Source organism: Papio anubis, chromosome 16 (genome assembly GCF_008728515.1).
Source record: "Papio anubis isolate 15944 chromosome 16, Panubis1.0, whole genome shotgun sequence".
Classification (NCBI taxonomy): domain Eukaryota; kingdom Metazoa; phylum Chordata; class Mammalia; order Primates; family Cercopithecidae; genus Papio; species Papio anubis.
The window spans coordinates 8,847,282-8,866,686 of record NC_044991.1 but is presented as its reverse complement, the minus strand read 5'-3'; the positions used below and the strand labels follow the sequence as shown (position 1 = coordinate 8,866,686).

Below are 19,405 nucleotides of genomic sequence, written 5' to 3'. Positions count from 1 at the left end.
TCAGCATTCTGCAGCCTGTCTCCCAGGTTCCAGTGATTCTCCTACCGGGTAGCTGGGATTACAGGCATGCGCCACCACACCCAGCTGATTTTTGTATTTTTTTTTTTGAGACGGAGTCTCGCTCTGTCGCCCAGGCTGGAGTGCAGTGGCGCGATCTCGGCTCACTGCAAGCTCCGCCTCCCGGGCTTACGCCATTCTCCTGCCTCAGCCTCCCGAGTAGCTGGGACCACAGGCGCCCGCCACCTCGCCCGGCTAGTTTTTTGTATTTTTTAGTAGAGACGGGGTTTCACCGTGTTTGCCAGGATGGTCTCGATCTCCTGACCTCGTGATCCGCCCGTCTCGGCCTCCCAAAGTGCTGGGATTACAGGCTTGAGCCACCACGCCCGGCCCTGATTTTTGTATTTTTAGTAGAGACGGGGTTTCACCATGTTGGTCAGGCTGGTCTCAAACTCCTGACCTCAAATGATATGCCCACCTCGGCCTCCCAAAGTGCTGGGATTACCGGCGTGAGCCACCACGCCTGGCCAGATCCTTATTTTTTCAATTGCCATACAGCAGCATGCAAGGCAATTACTGTATGCCAAAGCTTATGCCGAGAGCTGGCTACCAGGAGCTCCTCCTGCCTCGAGGCCTTTATCCATGCCATCATTTCCCCTTTGGCTGTAACAGCTGCAGTTCTCTCATAATTTTAGGTTTCATCTTAAATGTCACTTCTTCAGTCTTCTTGACAGCACAAGTCAGGTCCCTTGTTAGTTTCATCACCTCCATTACCTTTCCTTGATCACTTGTACCATCATCTGTAATTTATTTTTATGTTTAATATGCATGTGGGATTTCTGGGCTTTTTTGGTTTTTTGTTTGTTTGTTTTGCTAGACTGGAAGCTCTCAGAGGGCAGGACACATTCTTTTCCCTGCCACAGAGATGGTCAATAAATATTGTCAATTGAATGTGCAAATAATCTCACTTAACCACAGCTATGAGGGATACTATTTTATCCCCATTTTAGAGATGACAAAACTGAGGCTTAGAACAATTAAACAGCCCAAGGACACACAGTGAATTAGTGGATCCACGTGTCTGCCTCCACACAGCCTGTGTGTTCTTCATTATTGATCACTAAGCAACAGCTGCCTCTCACAAACTGGCAGGAAACTTACTTTTCCCTTTTATCAATATATTGTGAACGCCTCTTCTTGCCAATAAATATACATTTGTGTGCATAATTTTTAATGATCCCTTAGTATTCCATCGTGTGGATGTAATTTACATATTCATTTCCTTATTCTCACCTCTTCCTAGTTACAGTGCTTCTTTTTTTCTTTGAGACGCAGTCTCGCTGTGTTGCCCAGGCGATCTCGGCTCACTGCAAGCTCCGCCTCCCAGGTTCACGCCATTCTCCTGCCTCAGCCTCCCGAGTAGCTGGGACTACAGGCGCCCGCCACCACCCCGGCTAATTTTTTGTATTTTTAGTAGAGACGGGGTTTCACTGTGTTAGCCAGGATGGTTTCGATCTCCTGACCTAGTGATCCGCCCGCCTCGGCCTCCCAAAGTGCTGGGATTACAGGCCACGGCGCCCGGCCTACAGCATTTCTTTAAGCACTTGTAATTTTTATTCCTTAGGCTAAATTCCTAGAAGTTTACAACACGACCAGCTGCGAGACGGGGCAGTGAGGTGCTTCAAGAAGTGGAAATTCGTGGGTGGGCTGCGCTTCAGAATCCTGGTGGAACTTTTTCAAAAAACTCATGCCCGGGGCCCCCCCTTCTCAGGAGGCCGGCGGCGGGCCTGGGCACTGGCGTGGTTTTCAGGTCCTCAGTGGTTCCAAGGTGCCAGGGATTGAGGACCACTGGAGAAAGCGCGAGGTCACGGCGGGTGCAAAGCAGAAGACGTAAAATCCTGACCGCCCTGGGACAATTCGCAACCCTGTCAGCCTCCGTGCCCGCCTTTGTAAGGGGGCTGGGAGAAGCGGGACTTGGATGAGCCGGACTCCGGTCCCGAGCGCCGGGGGGCCAGGTTTGACTCCGCCGGTTTTCTCAGGCGGTCAGGGCGCGGGGAGGCAGCTGGGAAGATGACGTAATGTGCTCCCAGCCAGGGCTGGAGGCGGCCAGCGGTCGCAGGTGGAGGGTGGCCTGTTAACCCTTCACTCCCAGGCCAGTGAACGGACTTGCGTGTGGCGCAGATCCAACGGAGAAGGCAGCGGCTCCTTTAAACAAGGCGGAGAAGGTTAAGATGATGACCGGGCGGCTACTCCGGGCATTCGCTCCGAGGCCGCGAGGGGAGGAACCTCACTATGCAAATCTGAGCTGCTGATCGATGACGCGCCATCACCCCACGCGCCGCCTCGCGCGCCCATTGGCTGAGATGAGCCTGGTCCCATTGACAACAAACAGGGGGGCGCGCAGCCTGGAGGCGGGGCCGCAGGGGGCGCGGGATGGGGCGGGGGAATCCCGCCCCGCCCTTTTCGTGCGGCGCCCGGGCGCAACGCAAACATGGCGGCGGGTGGCACCCGCCGGTGAGGCGGTACCGGGCGGGGGTTGTCGGGTGTCATGGGCGGTGGCGACGGCACCGCCCCCGCGTCTCCCTGAGCGGGACGGCAGGGGGGCTTCTGCGCTGAGCCGGGCGATGGACGAGAGCGGCGAGCTGGGCGGTCTGGAGACCATGGAGACCCTCACGGAGCTGGGCGACGAGCTGACCCTGGGGGACATCGACGGTGAGTGGTTGGTGGGTGGGTGGGTGGGTGGGAGTGCGGGGGCCGCGCGGGGAGGAAGGGGTTACGGCGGCGCGCCCGGGTGCGCGTGCGCCCACCCCCAGACAGCCCCGGCTCGCGCGGGAAGAACCCAGTGCGCACTGTCCCCCCGGCGGTCCCCAACCCTTCCGGCGCTGCGAGCTTGAGCCCTGCCCAGCCGCGCCGCTCCGGGAGGCCGTGGGATCTGGGGCGCCGCGGGGCCGAAAGCGGCGCGAGGGTCGCGGGTTCCAGAGCACGGGGCCAGGGACGTCGCGGGGGCGTCTCAGGGAGCGGCCTAAGGAGAGCGCGTGGCTGCCGCCTCCCTCGCGCGCCCACACGCGCTTTGCGTGGTCCGCTCTCCCGCCGCCCGCGACCGTGCGTCGCACCTGTCACTCCCTGCCCGGACGCGGGGGCGGCTTTGGGATTCCCGGGGCCCAGCCCCCAGTCTCGGCGCCCCGAATCCCTGGGCTTCTCGGGATTGATCGACGGCCAGGTCGCCGGGTGCTCCGCGAAACTTTGGGCAGCGACTGCAGAAGCAAGTTGCTGATGAAGAGAGCAGTGGCGGCGGCATGTGGACACATCTCTCCGGGATGGAGAGCCGGGCGCTCCTGCTGTCACGCTGCAAAGGGAATTGAGCAGAAGGAATTTTGAGTTGTGGCCCCTCGGGTACGGGCTGGGGAGCGGGTGGCCTTTGTTCCGGCGCCTTAACAGCGGAGTGGAAGAGCTGGTAGGAGCCCAGGGATCCTCTCTTAAAATACTCATTTTGCGACCACGGGAACCACGATTTAGAGAGGGTCAGCGGCTTGCTCAAGGTCACCCGGCTGGTTAGAGCCTAGTTCTTGCAGTTCCTGGGCCAGTATTTTTCCATACTCCTTCTTTCAGGAAAGAGTCCAGTTGACTAGGCTAGTAATCTTACTAACTCGATAATTGCACTCTTATGTTCTAGGCCCCAAAATACTTTGTATTATTTCACTTCTTCCTCACAACAATCCTGTGAGATATTATTACCCCTATTTTAATACGGTAATTAAAGAAGCTGAGGCCAGGAGATGTTGACTTATCTAAGGCCACTCACCTTAGAGAGCTTAGGCAGAAACACAGGTGCATTGTACTTTTCAGTTTTCAGCATGCTTTCATATCTAGGATCTCACTACAGCCTTGCAGGCATGTATGATGGCTACATCCCCATTGTGCAGATGAAGAAACAGAAGCAGCAGAAGATTCTCTTTTGGGGGAAGAGATAAATGCAGCAGCTAATTGAAAAGGATCTGTTTGCCATTTTCCCATTTTGCTTTTGTAATATTTCTCCCCTTGGTTTGTCCTTGCTTTCCATTTTGGTCATGTGGGCAGTGTGGTAAGACCCTTAATTGAAGCCCCAGTTCTAACCACAGACTCTTTACTAAGTGCTCCTAAATACAGAAATGGGTTAACAAATGGGGGGTGGAGTAGGTGGGGGTTGGGAATATAGCAAGGGCAGCTAACATGTTTTGAGGACTTATGTGCCAGACGGTGTTAAACACTTATACATGTTAATGTTCTCAATCCTCATAACAACCCTGTCAGGTAGAGAGAACTGTTATACTAGTCATCTCCCTCTCACAGAACCTGAAAGTGAGTCCCAGGGTGGTTCATTAATTTACTGAAGATTACACAGCCAGTAGAAAGTACTGTATGTCTATAGCTGCCTACCCACAAGGGCACAGAAATTAATTCATATGCATTTTGCATTCCTATTCCATGATCAGTTCCTACTTGTCTTATTTTATTTATCTAACTTTTAAATTTTACTTTTTATTTAGTTATTTTTTGAGACAGGGTCTCATTCTGTCACCCAGGCTGGAATGCAGTGGCACAATCACAGCTCACTGCAGCCTTGACCTTCTGGGCTCAAGCGATCCTCCCACCTCAGCCTCCCAAGTAGCTGGGACCAGAGACGCACACCACCACGCCCAGCAAATTTTTTGAATTTTGTAGAGGTGAGGTCTATTCTTGGGCTCAAATGATCCTCCTGCCTCGGCCTCCTAAAGTGCTAGGATTACAGGTGTGAGCCACCTGATTTTGTTTTTGTTTTTGTTTTTTGTGACGGAGTTTCGCTCTTGTTGCCCAGGCTGGAGTGCAATGGTGCGATCTTGGCTCTCCTCAACCTCCGCCTCCTGGGTTCAAGTGATTCTCCTGTCTCAGCCTCCCTAGTAGCTGGGATTACAGTCATGCGCCACTATACCTGGCTAATTTTGTATTTTTAGTAGAGACAGGGTTTCTCCATGTTGATCAGGCTGGTCTTGAACTCCCAACCTTAGGTGATCCGCTTGCCTTGGCCTCCCAAAGTGCTGGGACTACAGGCATGAGCCGCCGCGCCTGGCTGAGCCACCTAATTTTTTTTAGAGACAGTGTCTGGCTGTTGCCCAGGCTGGAGTGCAGTGGCACAAGGCTCACTGAAACCTTGAACTCTTAAGCTTAAGCAATCCTTCCAGATCAGCTTCCCGACTAGTTAGGACTAAGGCATGTGCCACCATGCCCAGCTAATTTATATATATATATATATATTTCGTAGAGCCGGTCTCACTGTGTTGCCCAGGCTAGTCTTGAACTTCCAGGCACATGCAGTCCTCCTGTCTTGGCCTCCCAAAGTACTGAGATTACCGGCATGAGCCTCAGTACCCAACCCTGTCTTAATTTGTAATGAGTTTAAATTACCTATTGGTTAACACTGTCTTTATCCCCATCGATTTCTGAATAAAGTAGAAACTACCACCCTCTGGAAACTACCACAGTGGTTCAGTGGTTTCACAGGTCCTTTAGGTTTGATCCCAGTGGAAGATGATTCCACTTCTCTGTCCTTCCAGAAGACCTGGTTTATAACAGTGCATAAGGTTTTGCCGCAAAATACAGTTATATACCGCACAAGGAAGAGGTGTGGCTGTTTTGTCACAGGAGACCTAGGGGCCAGGTTTGGGAAAAGTGGTTCCATGTCTTCAGTTGATCAACAAGTATTCAAGTGCTGGCTGTGGTTTCTGAGCTGTAAGGAATCATGAAAGATACCATAGAATGTTATGGCTTCATGGAGCTTGAGATGAGAAACTCTAGTACCAGTATAGAACAGCTTAAAATTGCACAGGGCAACAAGTGAAAGTCAGCAGTGAGGGTAGCCTGGTAAAGTCTGGCTTACCAGGAAGACCACACCAAAGAGGTAGCTCTTGACATGGCCTTGGAGGACAAAAAGAGCTGGGCAGGCTGAAGGTCAGTGGTCTGAAGATAAAATTATCCCTTGATTCTCACCCCTGTGTTCCCCTTACTGAATGTTAGCTCCATGAGGCAGGGACCTTCGTTTCATTCCCACTGAATTCTTTGCACCTAGAACAGTGCCTGGCACATAGTGCTCATTAAATATTTGTGGAATTCCTGAGTGATCCAGTGATCTTGGGCTGGACAGGATACTAATTGTCCTGGACATGGTTTGGAGTTGGATTAGATCAAGGATAGCCAGCCTGGATGCTTCTAGGAGCTATAGTCAGGTGAGGAAGGGGAGAGGCAGGGTGAGTACATTTACTTCCTTTGTATGTGTATGGTGGGGATAAGGGGTAGACGCAACCTAGAGAGCTTCCAGGAGGTGCAGGCAGGCAAGGATCCATTCCACAATGTCTGCTGTGTTCCAGTCCATTGGTACCCTTCAAGGATATGGGCTCAGGGAGGCCACATTCATTCACTCATTCAATACATCTCTTGAGTGGCTTCTAAGTATTCCTGTGATGGACAAAGGATAACTTGAGCAAGACAGATGATGTGTCTTCTCTCTTAGGAAGCTTACATTCTTGATGGAGGAAATACAAGTTGAGTAAAATAAATGAACAGTTTTGGCAGGGCACTGTGAAAAAAATAAAATTGGACCATATTATAGAGTGTGACTGGGCTAACCTACTTAGATTCGGAAGTCCAGGGAGGCTTCTTGGAAGAGAAGTATCAGTGTCTCTTTTTCAAGAGATGCCCAAGTCTGGATTTTTATTCGAAATATCCAGATTTTTGGCTGGGCACATGGCTCACACCTGTAATCCCAGAACTTTGGGAGGCTGAGGTGTGTGGATCATGAGGTCAGGAGTTCAAGACCAACCTGGCCAATATGATGAAACCTCATCTCTACTAAAAATACAAAAATTAGCCAGGCGTGGTGGTGCACGCCTATAGTCCCAGCTACTCGGGAGGCAGAGACAGGAGAATCACTTGAACCTGGGAGGCAGAGGTTGCAGTAAGCTGAGATCATGCCACTGCACTCCAGCCTAGGCAACAGAATGAGACTCCATCTTAAAAAAAAATGCTGGACACGGTGGCTCATGCCTGTAATCCCAGCACTTTGGGAGGCTGAGGTGGGTGGATCGCCCGAGGTTGGGAGTTTAAGACCAGCCTGACCAACATGGAGAAACCCTATCTCTGCTAAAAATACAAAATTAGCCGGGTGTGGTGGCTCATGCCTGTAATCCCAGCTACTTGGGAGGCTGAGGCAGGAGAATTGCTTGAACCCGGGAGGCGGAGTTTGCAGTGAGCTGAGATGGCGCCATTGCATTCCAGCCTGGGCAACAAGAGCGAGACTCTGTCTCCAAAAAATAAATAAATAAATAAATAAACCCCAGATGTTTGTATGTTGGCTCAATTTTAGAAAAAAACATACTATAGGCACCCAATAAAGCATGTGTGCTAGTTGATCTCTGGTGTCTTGTCTACTGCAGAATGTTGTATTGTCCCAGGCACCCAGGTTTCCCATAATATAATAAGTCTACCATTTCATTTTGTGTTATATATCTCTAGTTTGAGAAAGGGCCTCATGCACTGTTACACAACAGATCTTCTGGAAGGGCAGCGAGGTGGGATCCTCTTCCACTGGGATCAGGAAAGGCACAGTCATGGAGGTGACCTTTTTGCTGGGTCCAAATAGATGGGTGGCAGGAGCAACCTGACAAGTATGTGGGAGGAGTTAGAACAAGCTGCCTTTAGAAATAAAAGATTACTAGAGATTTCTTGGAATATAGTGTGTGTGAGGAAACAGTAGAAGATGAGGTCTGAGAGGTGAGGTGGAGCTAAATTGTACCGTAGATGCAAGGTGTTTTATGGAATATAGGGAGGAATTGTTGAAGATTTTCAAGTAGGGGGTGACACACGAATCATGGGTTTTAAGAAAATTGAACTGTGGGCTGGGTGCAGTGGCTCACGTCTGTAATCCCAGCATTTTGGGAGGCAGAGGAGGGCGGATTACCTGAGGTCAGGAGTTTGAGACCAGACTGGCCAACATGGTGAAACCTCATCTCTACTAAATAATAAAAAAATTAGCTGGGCGTGGTCGCGGGCACCTGTAATCCCAGCTACGTGGGAAGCTGAGGCAGGAGAATCGCAATGAGCCCAGATTGCGCCACTGCACTCCAGCCTAGGCGACAAAGCAAGACCTTGTCTCAAAAAAATGAAAAGAATATTGAACGGTGGTGATAGGCAGGGAAGACTGGAAGCAGGGAGGCTAATTAGGAAACTGTAGCCATCCAGGTGTGAGGTGTTGAAGGGTGACAAATTTGGGTGGGAAGTGGCCCTCATTCAAGTGCCTTTCCATGGCACCGACTTGGGTCTCTGCTTGCTTCTCCCTGCAGACACCCAGTTTGACAGAGTACCCTGCAGTACCTGGCACTGGATAGTTGCTCTGTAAAGGTGTGTCTGGTGAGGAAAGGAAAGCACCTCAAGTTCGGTCTGAGTGTTCACACCATTGGGAAAGCTGGAATGGCCAACTGGGTGAGCTAGGAATGAGTGTTGGGGATGTGACAGGACATGTCCTCATTGAAAGCTTGGCCCTGAAGGCAGAGCAGAGGGAGAATTCTAAGATCCCATTAAGACTTTGAGCCTGGAGCATTGGGAGAGTTCAGAAGTCAGCAGGAAGAGCTGGTTTGGGGAAATGAAGAAATCTTGTCTTAATTGTGCTGAAATTGGGGTGCCTGGGGGTCATCCAGTAGGAAATGAGAAGTAGGTAGATACTTCAGAGAAGGTAAAACTGGGATGGAGATTGAAGAGAGGCCCTGCTGAGTCAAGAGGAGAGAACTGGGAGATTCGAGGTTAGGAAAGTGGTAGCTTTTCAAAGAGTAGTCCGTAGATGATGGAGACAGTGCCACAGAGAACAGCAAGGATGACAAGGCCATGCAAGGAGTTGTGGGACTTGGTATTAGGAGGCCGACCTTTGCCAGAACAGTCAGATGAGGGAATCCATGGCAGAAAGGAAGCAGGGGTGAGTGGGAGATGGGCAAATGGAGGCAAGTAATTCTCTTTGGAGAAAGTGGAATAATTTTTTCAATAAGCTAAGCTACTTTCTGTCTTGATGAGTTTGCCTATTCTGGACATCTCATAAATGGAATCAGACAGGTAGCATAATATTGCTTAGGTTCATCATGTTGCAGTGTAGTGTTCCATTGCATGGACACGCCACATTCTGTTTTATCTACTCCTCAGTTGATGGACATTTGGGCCATTTCCACTCTGGCTACATTATGAATGAAGCTGCTACAAACTTTTGTGTACAAGTTTCTGTGTGGACATATATGTTCATTTATCTTGGGTAGATCTTCTACATTTGTTGTTGTTTATATTTTCCAAGGGCTTATAATAAATAGTCCCATTTATTCACATGCTTAGTTTCTGTGTTCCTGTAACTAATTCAGCCCTAAATCTTGTGATGGAAACTTTCAATGTAGTGGTCAGTTCCCTTCTTTCCTGCCCCATCTGATGGCTATTGTTTAGGGCTGCTCTCCCCTCACTTACCTTGGGACAATCCCTGACTATCACCCTTGGGGGCAAAGTTGAAGCTCTTCTTTCCCAGTTCTTGTTTTTTGTTTGTTTGTTTGTTTGTTTGTTTTTGAGGCAGTCTGGCTCTGTAAACCCAGGCTGCAGATGCAGTGGCGGGATCTCAGCTCACCTGGCGCCGCCATCCCAGGTTCCGCGCCATTCTCCTGCCTCAGCCTCCCGAGTAGCTGGGACCTGAAGCCTGCCACCTGCGCCCTAGCTAGTTTTTGTATTTTTTAGTAAGGGCGAGAGGGTTTTCACGGTCAGCCCCAAATCCAGGATGGTCTGGATCTGCAGGCCTCGTGATCCGCCTCCTGGCCTCCCAAAGTGCTGGGATTACAGCAGGCTTGAGCCCTTCCGGCCCCAGTTCTTGGTTTTTGTTTTTTTTTTTTTGAGGCCGGAGTCGCTCTGTGGCACCCGGAGGCTGGAGTGCGGTGGCTGGATCTCAGCTCACTGCAAGCTCCGCCTCCGGGTTCAACGCCATTCTCCGACCTCAGCCTCCCGGTAGCTGGGACTACAGGCATGCACGCCACCTGTGACTAGTTTTTTTGTATTTCTTAGTAGAGGGCGGGGTTTCACCGTGTTAGCCAGGATGGTCTCGATCTCCTGACCTCGTGATCCGCCCGTCTCGGCCTCCCAAAGTGCTGGGATTACAGGCTTGAGCCACCGCGCCCGGCCCCAGTTCTTGTTTTTTTACTCACTTATTTTAGTGGAGCACATCCTCCAGTGGCTTCCTGAGAAAGAGTACATTGGAGGTAACTCTTTGAGGCCTTGCCTATCTAAAAACATCTTTATACTAACCTCATTCCAATTTGGTAGTTTGGCTGAGTTTAGAATTTTAGGTTGGACAGAGTTTTATGTCAGAATTTTGAAGGCATTGTCTGATTATCTTGCTTCTAGTAAAGAAATCTGATGCTGTTTCCTTTCTTGATCACTGTTTCCTTTCTTGATCCTTTGTGTGTGACCTGTTTTCTTCTCTGGAAGCTTTTAGGATCCTGTCTTTATGTTCTGAATTCCATGACAATGTGCCTTGATGTGACTGGGTGGACAGTCACTGTCCCTACTTGTTGGGGCTCTGGAGAGCTGACTGTGTCTGATACCTGAGTTCATGCAGTCGTGCTATCAGCCTACTTGTCACCCAAGCCTGCAGAGGAATTTCCAGTACCTGAACCTTTCCGTGGCACTGATTTGGGCCTCTGCTTGCTTCTCCCTGCAGACACCCAGTTTCATCTTTGGCAGAGTACCCTGCAGTACCTGGCACTGAATAGGCACTCTGTAAAAGTGTGTCTAATGAGGGAAGGAAAGCACCTCAAGTTCAGTCTGGTTGTTCACACCATTGGGAAAGTTGGAGCGGGCAACTGACTGAGCTAGGAGTGAGTGTTGGGGGTGATTGTGGTCAGCACACCCCTGGGAGGTAGAGGTGGGAGAAGAGTGGAAACTGACTTCACATTCCTCCAGGGAGGGATGCTTTGGAAAAACTGCTCGGTGAGCTGAAGCACAGATCTGCTTTGCATCCCTTTTGTACCTTTTTAAAGACATAAGGTGTGTTTTGACACTGGAGTATATAGAGGGTTGCTAACGTTTGGGTTGAAAGAGCTGCCGTTGTCCACAGCTTATTTATTTTCCACCCATTTTTATCTCCTGGTCTCATCCAGTTACATTTCCTGGGATATGTTTTTGGAGGTTGCTTAGATCACGACACTAGTGTCCCCTGGGTTTCTCCTCCCTCCTCTATTTGGCCTCGCCCTTGACAAACATTCCCCGCATTCACACCCAGGCCTTTGGCCTAATGTTCTTGAATGCTGCTTGCCTCTCATTGAACAGGCTTTTATATAGCTCTCATATTCAGTTCATATCTTGGCATTTTTAAAAATATATATTTTTGCTTCTTTCTCAACTAGATCATTTCTCTCCTCAAATTTGTAATTTAAAAAAGGAAATTCTCAAGCAGTTTTATTCAATTAGAACTTCATTAATATCAAATTGTCCATATCCTTCTGGATTGTTGTCCGAACATTGCTTCTGTGCATCCATATCACAGTGTTTTCACATATGGGTTGCTATATGTTGAAGTAGTTGAGGTGTAATCACCGTGTAATCTAATGTGATTCATCTGAATAGGCAAACCCTTACATACCTGTGTACCTGTTGAACATTTTCATCATTTGCAATTTTTTCTTAACATGAGCACTTACTGTTGTTCTGAATAGTTGTAAACCAGTCACTTGGGAATTTGTTCATGGGCATGTCTTCCAAAGAGGAGTCTTTAAGTTGAGCTGGGTAACACACTGCCAGCCATAGCCCTTTCATTTTAAAAACATTTCCAGTGCTACAAATTACTATGGTGATTGGGAATTACAACTTGGAAAATATTTTTATTTTTTGAAAAGATAGTACGTTCATATGAATCAAAATAAAACACATAAAAAGGTGCTGTGAAAAGTCTTGCTCTCAGCCTTACCCACTATCTCCCTAGTCCCACCACTCCATCACAAGTAATTAAATTTTTAGTTTCTTTTACCTGCTTCAAAATGTATTTGTTATTACAAAACAAGCTAATAACAAATATTGATTTTAGTTTTTGCTTTGCTCTCCTTTTTTAATGAAAAAGTTTAGCACTCTATAAGCGCTGTTCTTCTGTGTCTTGCCTTTTCCTTTCCATTTACCAATGTATCTTATAGATCATCCCAGACTTTTTCACTGCTGCATGGTTTTCCATTTTATGATGACCTGTAATTTATCCATCCAGTTCTTTTCTGATGGACATCTGAAGGTATTTTCAGTCTTTTGCTATTAAAAACAATGCTGCAATGAATAGCTTTGTAAATTCATCCTTTCACACATGTGCAAGTGTAGATGCAGAATCAGTTACCAGAAGTGGGAGTGTTGGATCAAAGCAAGGGTGGTGCTGTCTCCAACATTTAGTTGTCACAAGAATCCAGTTAGGTAAAACAAGAGAGGGGCCGGGCGCGGTGGCTCAAGCCTGTAATCCCAGCACTTTGGGAGGCCGAGGCGGGTGGATCACGAGGTCAGGAGATCGAGACTATCCTGGCTAGCATGGTGAAACCCCGTCTCTACTAAAAATACAAAAAAAAAACTAGCCGGGCGTGGTGGCGGGCGCCTGTAGTCTCAGCTACTTGGGAGGCTGAGGCGGGAGAATGGCGTGAACCCGGGAGGCGGAGCTTGCAGTGAGCCAAGATCACGCCACTGCACTCCAGCCTGGGAGCACAGCGAGACTCCGTCTCAAAAAAACAAACAAACAAACAAAAACAATGCTGCAATGAATAGCTTTGTAAATTCATCCTTTCACACATGTGCAAGTGTAGATGCAGAATCAGTTACCAGAAGTGGGAGTGTTGGATCAAAGCAAGGGTGGTGCTGTCTCCAACATTTAGTTGTCACAAGAATCCAGTTAGGTAAAACAAGAGAGGGGCCGGGCACTGTGGCTCATGCCTGTAATCCCAGCACTTTGGGAGGCCGAGCTGGGCGAATCACAAGGTCAGGAGATCGAGACCATCCTGGCTAACATGATGAAACCCTGTCTCTACTAAAAAGTACAAAAAATAGCCGGGCGTGGTGGCACGAGTCTGTGATCCCAGCTACTCGGGAGGCTGAGGCAGGAGAATCGGTTGAACCCGGGAGATAGAGGTTGCAGTGAGCCGAGATCTCACCACTGTGTTCCAACTTGGACGACAGAGCGAGACACTGTCTCAAAAAAAAAAAAAAAGATGGCCAGGTGTGGTGGCTGATGCCTGTAATCCCAGCACTTTGGGAGGCTGAGGTGGGCAGATCACCTGAGCAAGATCAGCCTGGCCAACATGGTGAAACCCCATCTCTACTAAAAATACAAAAAATTAGACGGTCATGGAGGCAGGTGCCTGTAATCCCAGCTACTTGGGAGGCTGAGGCAGCAGAATTGCTTGAACCTGGGAGGCAAAGTGAGCCGAGACCGTACCATTGCACACCAGCCTGGGCAACAGGAGCGAAACTCTGTCTAAAAAAAAAGATAAGAGGAAAGGGCAGGACCTAACATTTGCTACCGGCTCTGTGTGCATTTGTAGTTTTGTTAGATCCTGCCAAACTGCTGTCCCTAGTGGATGAACCAATTTACACTCCCACCAATGTGTAGAAGGAGCCTGTTTCCTCACAGCTTCCAGGCACAGTCAAATTGGGACTCTTTATTCCCTTTATTCTGCCTCTTTGCTGTACTTTTGCCAATTTAGAGCTCTCACCACCCCTGTCCCCAACACTGCACACATACAGACCCTTCTGGTCCTGGCCTTCTGACTCCTCACTCAATTTTTCTCTGCTCGAGACCGCGGGACAGTCAGTGGGTAAAGACCAACTTTCTAAGTGATCCCTTCCAATACCTCACATGTCCCCTTTACTTGCTCAGGCCCTTAGTGATTGGGGTTTTCTTACACTTCTGCTGCTCTGGGTTTTTTTTGGAGTGATCCTTCATCTGGTTTCCCTGCTTTCCTTACTTTTAAAATTGCTCCAAATGTTGTGATCCCGCAGGCCGGGCACATTGGCTCATGCCTGTAATCCCAGCACTTTGGGAGGCTGAGGCGGGCAGATCACTTGAGGTCAGGAGTTGGAGACCAGCCTGGCCAATATGGTGAAACCCCGTCTCTACCAAAAATACAAAAATTAGCCAGGCATGGTGGCACATGCCTGTAATCTTAGCTGCTTGGAAGGCTGAGGCATGCTTGAACCCCAGAGGTGGAGGTTGTAGAAAGCCAAGATCGCACTACTGCACTCCAGCCTAGGCAACAGAGTAAGACTCTGTCTCACAAAGAAGAGAGAAGAGAAGAGAAAAGATGTACAGCAGCTCCTTATTTTCAGTCCTCTGCTTTGGGGGACTTGGAAAATGGTTTCTTGTTTTATGCCGTTTTACTGAAACTCTCTTGTCTGAGTTCTCTTTCATGTAGTTTCAGAGTGGGTAGTCCTTGCGACCCCAAAATTTCAGTGCATCCTCGTGTAAAAATTATTTGGGGCTTTCCATCACTATAAATAGAGGTGTTCTGGAAGTTGCTTCCTTTCACTGTAGTTCTCTTAAGACCACTTTTCACCAAAATCTACAGATATTTTAGGAAATGCCCTTTTGTTATAAATAGTCTAATTTCTCACAATACTTTGATTTGACTTTTTTTTTTTTTTTGGATACAGAGTCTAGCTCTGTCCCCCAGGCTGGAGTGTATTGATGTGATCATGGCATATCACAGCCTTAAACTCCTAGGCTCCAATGATCTTCCTGCCTTAGCCTCGCAAGTAGCTGAGACTGCAGGCACGTGCCACCAAGCCTGACTACTTTTTTTGGTATTTTTTATGGACACGGGGTCTTGGTGTGTTACCCAAGCTAGTCTTGAACTCCTGGGCTTAAGCGCTCCTCCCACCTTGGCCTCCCAAAGTGCTAGGATTACAGGCATGAGCCACTGCACCTGGTCCCTTGATTGGAATTTTTAAAAATCAGTCTTAGTAGTTTTTCTGAGTTAGTTGGGTGGACTTTCTGTTTTTTTCTTGGACAGAGCTGGACCTCAGCTTGTGATAATTGTTTTCTATTGTGTTTAATTCTTCCTACATGGACATATGGTCAAGCACCACTTAACAATATTTTGATTAATGGTGGACCACATATATGATGGTAGTCCCATAAGATTATAATGGAGCAGCCAGGCACAGTGGCTCATGCCTGTAATCCGAGCACTTTGGGAGGCTGAGGCAAGTGGATCATCACCTGAGGTCAGGAGTTTGAGACCAGCCTGGCCAACATGATGAAACCCCATCTCTACTAAAAATACAAAAATTACCCGGGTGTAGTGGTGAGCCTGTAATCCCAGCTACTCGGGAGGCTGAGGCAGGAGAGGCTGAGGCAGGAGAGGCTGAGGCAAGAGAATTGCTTGAACCTGGGAGGCGGAGGTTGCAGTGAGCCGAGATTGCATCACTGCACTGCAGCCTGAGTGATGAGTGAAACTCCATCTCAAAAAAAAAAAAAAAAAAAAAAAGATTATAATGGAGCTATTGCCATACCATCTAGGTGTGTGTAAGTATACTCTGCGATGTTTGCACAATGATGCAGTTGCCTAATCACACGTTCTCAGAATGAATCCTGTTGTCAAGTGACACATGACTTTATTTGATAATGAATACAAGACCATTTCATCTTTATCCCACATAGATACATTGAGATGCATTGATGTTCTCTAACTGAACGTGACTCATCCTGTTCTTTAATAGTTATTGACTGTTGCCGTAGTCACCTCTACTTTTTGATCATTCACTAGGTTTTGAAATTACTGTGCAGGCAGCACCCACTATGCAGTTCAGAACTTTATGTAGGCCTGTTTTGTACTGGGCTCCAGGTTCAGTGTTGGCAAATAAACAAAGTCCTTGTTCTCACAGAATGTGTATGGCCCTGGGTGCCAGGCATCGTTCCATGCCTTAACCTACATTCATCTCATATTATATGTTTTTTCGTGTAGTCTTTTCTTCAATTCTATGGTATGCTACAGGTGAAGAAACTGAGGCCTAGATCACATAGCTTGTAAGTGATGGAATAGTGACCTAAATCCAAACATGTGCAACTCCAAAGCCCATGTATTTTTCCTCTACTCCATGCCCTGTCTGATGTAAGCAGGCTTCTAAGTTGCAAATACCAGGTGGCGTGGTATGCTTTGAAGCTATTCATTCAACATGTGTTTATCAAGAAGTGTCTGGCCAGGCACGGTAGCTCACACCCGTAATCCTAGCACTTTGGGAGGCCAAGGTGAGAGGATCCCTTGAGCCCAGGAGTTTGAGACTAGCCTGGCAACATACCTAGACAACATAGTGAGACCCCATTTCTATTAAAAAAAATACAAAAATTAGCCAGGCTTGGTGGCACTGGCCTGTAGTCCCAATTACTTAGGAGGCTGAGGTGGGAGGATCACTTGCGCCTAGGAGGCTGAAGATACAGTGAGTCAGGATCACACCACTGCACTTCAGCCTCGGCAACAGAGTGAGACCTTGTCTCAAAAAATATATATATATGTGTTTGTGGGTGTGTATACACATGTACACCCCCACACACATATATATGTGTGTCTATATGTATTTTTTAAATTTAAAAAAATGCTCTATGCTGGGCACTTAAAGTGACTTCCCCTGGGTCCCAGGTACTTTCTGAGCCTTAATTTCCTCTGTAAGATGGGGGTTGGATACCTTAGCTCACTTAGTTCTTGCAGCACCTTTGATGTAGCTAAGGTACAAAAAAGGAAGAGGACAGGACCTAACCTCTTTTGGCTCTATTTAAAAATGAATGAGGAACTGAATGAACTTCAGTTTGCACGTTGATGTAGGACTAGGGGACCTTTTTTTAGAGTATGTTTGGAAATGTTTATTTTTTCCTTTTGAAATGGCTTTTGTAGGTGTGGTAGTGGGACACAGAGGAGCAGTCACAGAGTGTGGTGCAAGTGACCACAAAGTCAAGGGTTCAACTTTGTTGACATGATGGAATTTTTTAGAGTAGCAGAATCCCAAGGCCTATGCTTTAAGGTACGGCTCCCTGGGGAACTTTGTTTAGAAATTAATCCTAAACTATCGAAGGGCTTACAAACTAGAAAATTTCTGCGTATCTCAGGCCTTGAGAATTGCTAATGAATATTGTCTAAATGTCCCTTACAAGCTTGCTTCTCCACCTGGCCCTGTGGAACAGGTCTGTTGGGTTCAGGATCTGCTTTGGAACAGTGATGAAATTTCGAGCTGCTGAACCAGATGTGGAACTGCTTTGCTAACTGGTGTCTGCCCAGTTTAAGCCCTCTCCATCCCACAGCTGTGAAAGGAAATCATGTTTCTTCCCAAGTGCTAACATTCCTGTGAGGCCTTACACTTTACCCAAGTCCTCCTGATACATTTGTCTTCCTAATAAGTGCTGTAATATCGAGGCTTGATTTCCACCCCCGCCCCCCGCCCCCGGCAAGACGGAGTCTTGCTCTGTTGCCCAGGCTAGGGTGCAGTGGCGCGATGTCGGCTCACTGCAACCTCCTCCTCCTGGGTTCAAGCGATTCTCCTGTCTCCTGTAATCCCAAGTAGCTGGGATAACAGGTGCGTGCCACTACACCAGGCTAATTTTTGTATTTTTAGTAAAGACAGGGGTTCAACATGTTGACCATGCTGGTCTTGAACTCCTGACTTCGTGATCCACCCACCTTGGCCTCCCAAAGTGCTGGAATTACAGGTGTGAGCCACCACCGAGGCTTGATTTTTATGCCCATTTTCCATGGACATAGATGAAGGCACTGAGACAGAGAAATTAGATGATTTGCCAATGCTTCCTATGCTGATGAAGTGGAATGAACTTGGATTTTCTGATGTGGGATTCCATGTTCTTCGCTGTCCTATGAAAATGAGGTGGAAGATGCCCTGATTGAGGAAGCCTGTCTGTCTAGGAGCCCCTTCTCTGGTCAAAAGTTGTTTTTTAAAAATCCTTGCTGCATTTCAGCATGAATGAGTATCCACTGTGTTCACAGCACAGTGCTAGACGGTGTTAGGAATGAAATGGCCTCTGCTTTCAGGGAACTAATATGTAAGCATACAGTCATAATACATGGGAAAATACAACAGAGGCTATGACAGAGGAACAACTCTAAATCTTTGGAGCACTGAGGAAGGGAATTAGAAAGATCTTCACAAGGACTTTAGCATTTGGGCTGAGTTGTGAAGGGTGAGTAAATAGGATTTTAGAAGGTAAAGGAGTGGGCATGGTGTTGATTTAGATAGAATTAGACAAAGTTGGGAATAATTTGGCATGCTCTAGGAATATGTGTCAGAGTACTGCATAGGACAGAGGTTCTCAAACTTGAATGTGTCTATGAACTCCCAGGGTATACCCCCAAAGATCTGAATCTGGAAGGTCTGAAATGTTGTCCAACAGGAACACCTAACTAGTGGAAGGGGCAGGATCAGAGAAGCCTTCTCAGGGATAAGCTGAGGTCTTAAAGGGGTGGAAGGAGAGAACAGCTGTGTTCCAGGCTGAGTGAACAGCCATTTTGAAGGGCTTGACCAGTGCTGGTGCTCGAGTGTCTGGGTTTTGTGTAGACCACACTCTTGATAACTGTGGTGTTTCTTATCTTCCTCAAACAGGGTTTTGGTCAGGTGCCTCCTTGCTTCAGTGTGTTCTTTATAAGTCGGGATTCTTGGTGATAAGCGGCAAAAACCACTTCTATCTAGCTTGAACAGAAAAGGATTTGTTAGAAGGGTGGTGCATGGAGTGACTAAAAAAGCTGGAGAGTCAATTTGGAAAATGGGCCAGAACCAAGGAGGCTCCTGCTTAGTACTCCTCTGCCTTCATGATCTGTATATTGTCTCTGCTTTCCTGGGTCATTCCCTCAAGGGTCACACTCCTTGTGGGAGCATGCACAAATCAGAGCTAACTGGCAGGAAACCTTCCCTCACTTGAGGACTGCCCAATGGGGATGCTCCAAAGGAAGATCAGGGTGCTAATGGGAGGATCGGGTCTGATGATGGACAAATGGAACAGAAGTGGCAAATGCCCACCGTGTATTCTGTGTCTCTCCTTGCCTCTGAAATAAAAGCAGTTTCTGCAGCCAAATGTATATGGTAGCATTAAGTCAAGCCTTTCACAATTTAACTATAGGCAGCTCCATCTCCATTTTGCACCGTGCTCTCTACTTCAGCAGCTTGCAGGACATTTCCTGATGCTGTGGTTTGCTCAAACTATTTTCTTTGCCTGGAATACCCTTCCCTCTCTCTAATTTATAAACCCTTTTCATCCTTGAAGCTCGGTTTTCACTGCCTGCCAGGATGGATCAGTCCTTTCTCTACTCTCTGACAGCCCTTTCTTTGTGAGGCACTTGTCTGTTCTTGCCCTTGTGGCAGTTTA

At 47.8% G+C, this 19,405-nt stretch overlaps 1 protein-coding gene across 1 annotated transcript in view; it reads left to right on the top strand.

Moving 5' to 3' along the window:
• The first annotated feature begins 2,461 nt into the window (after positions 1–2,461).
• Positions 2,462–19,405, top strand: part of SREBF2 (sterol regulatory element binding transcription factor 2) — a 79,064-nt gene continuing 62,120 nt past the window's right edge. Inside the window, exon 1 of the mRNA XM_003905622.4 lies at positions 2,462–2,709. Within this exon, the coding sequence (XP_003905671.3) occupies positions 2,622–2,709 (88 nt within the window). The 5' untranslated portion in view covers positions 2,462–2,621. The remainder of the gene's footprint in view (positions 2,710–19,405) is intronic.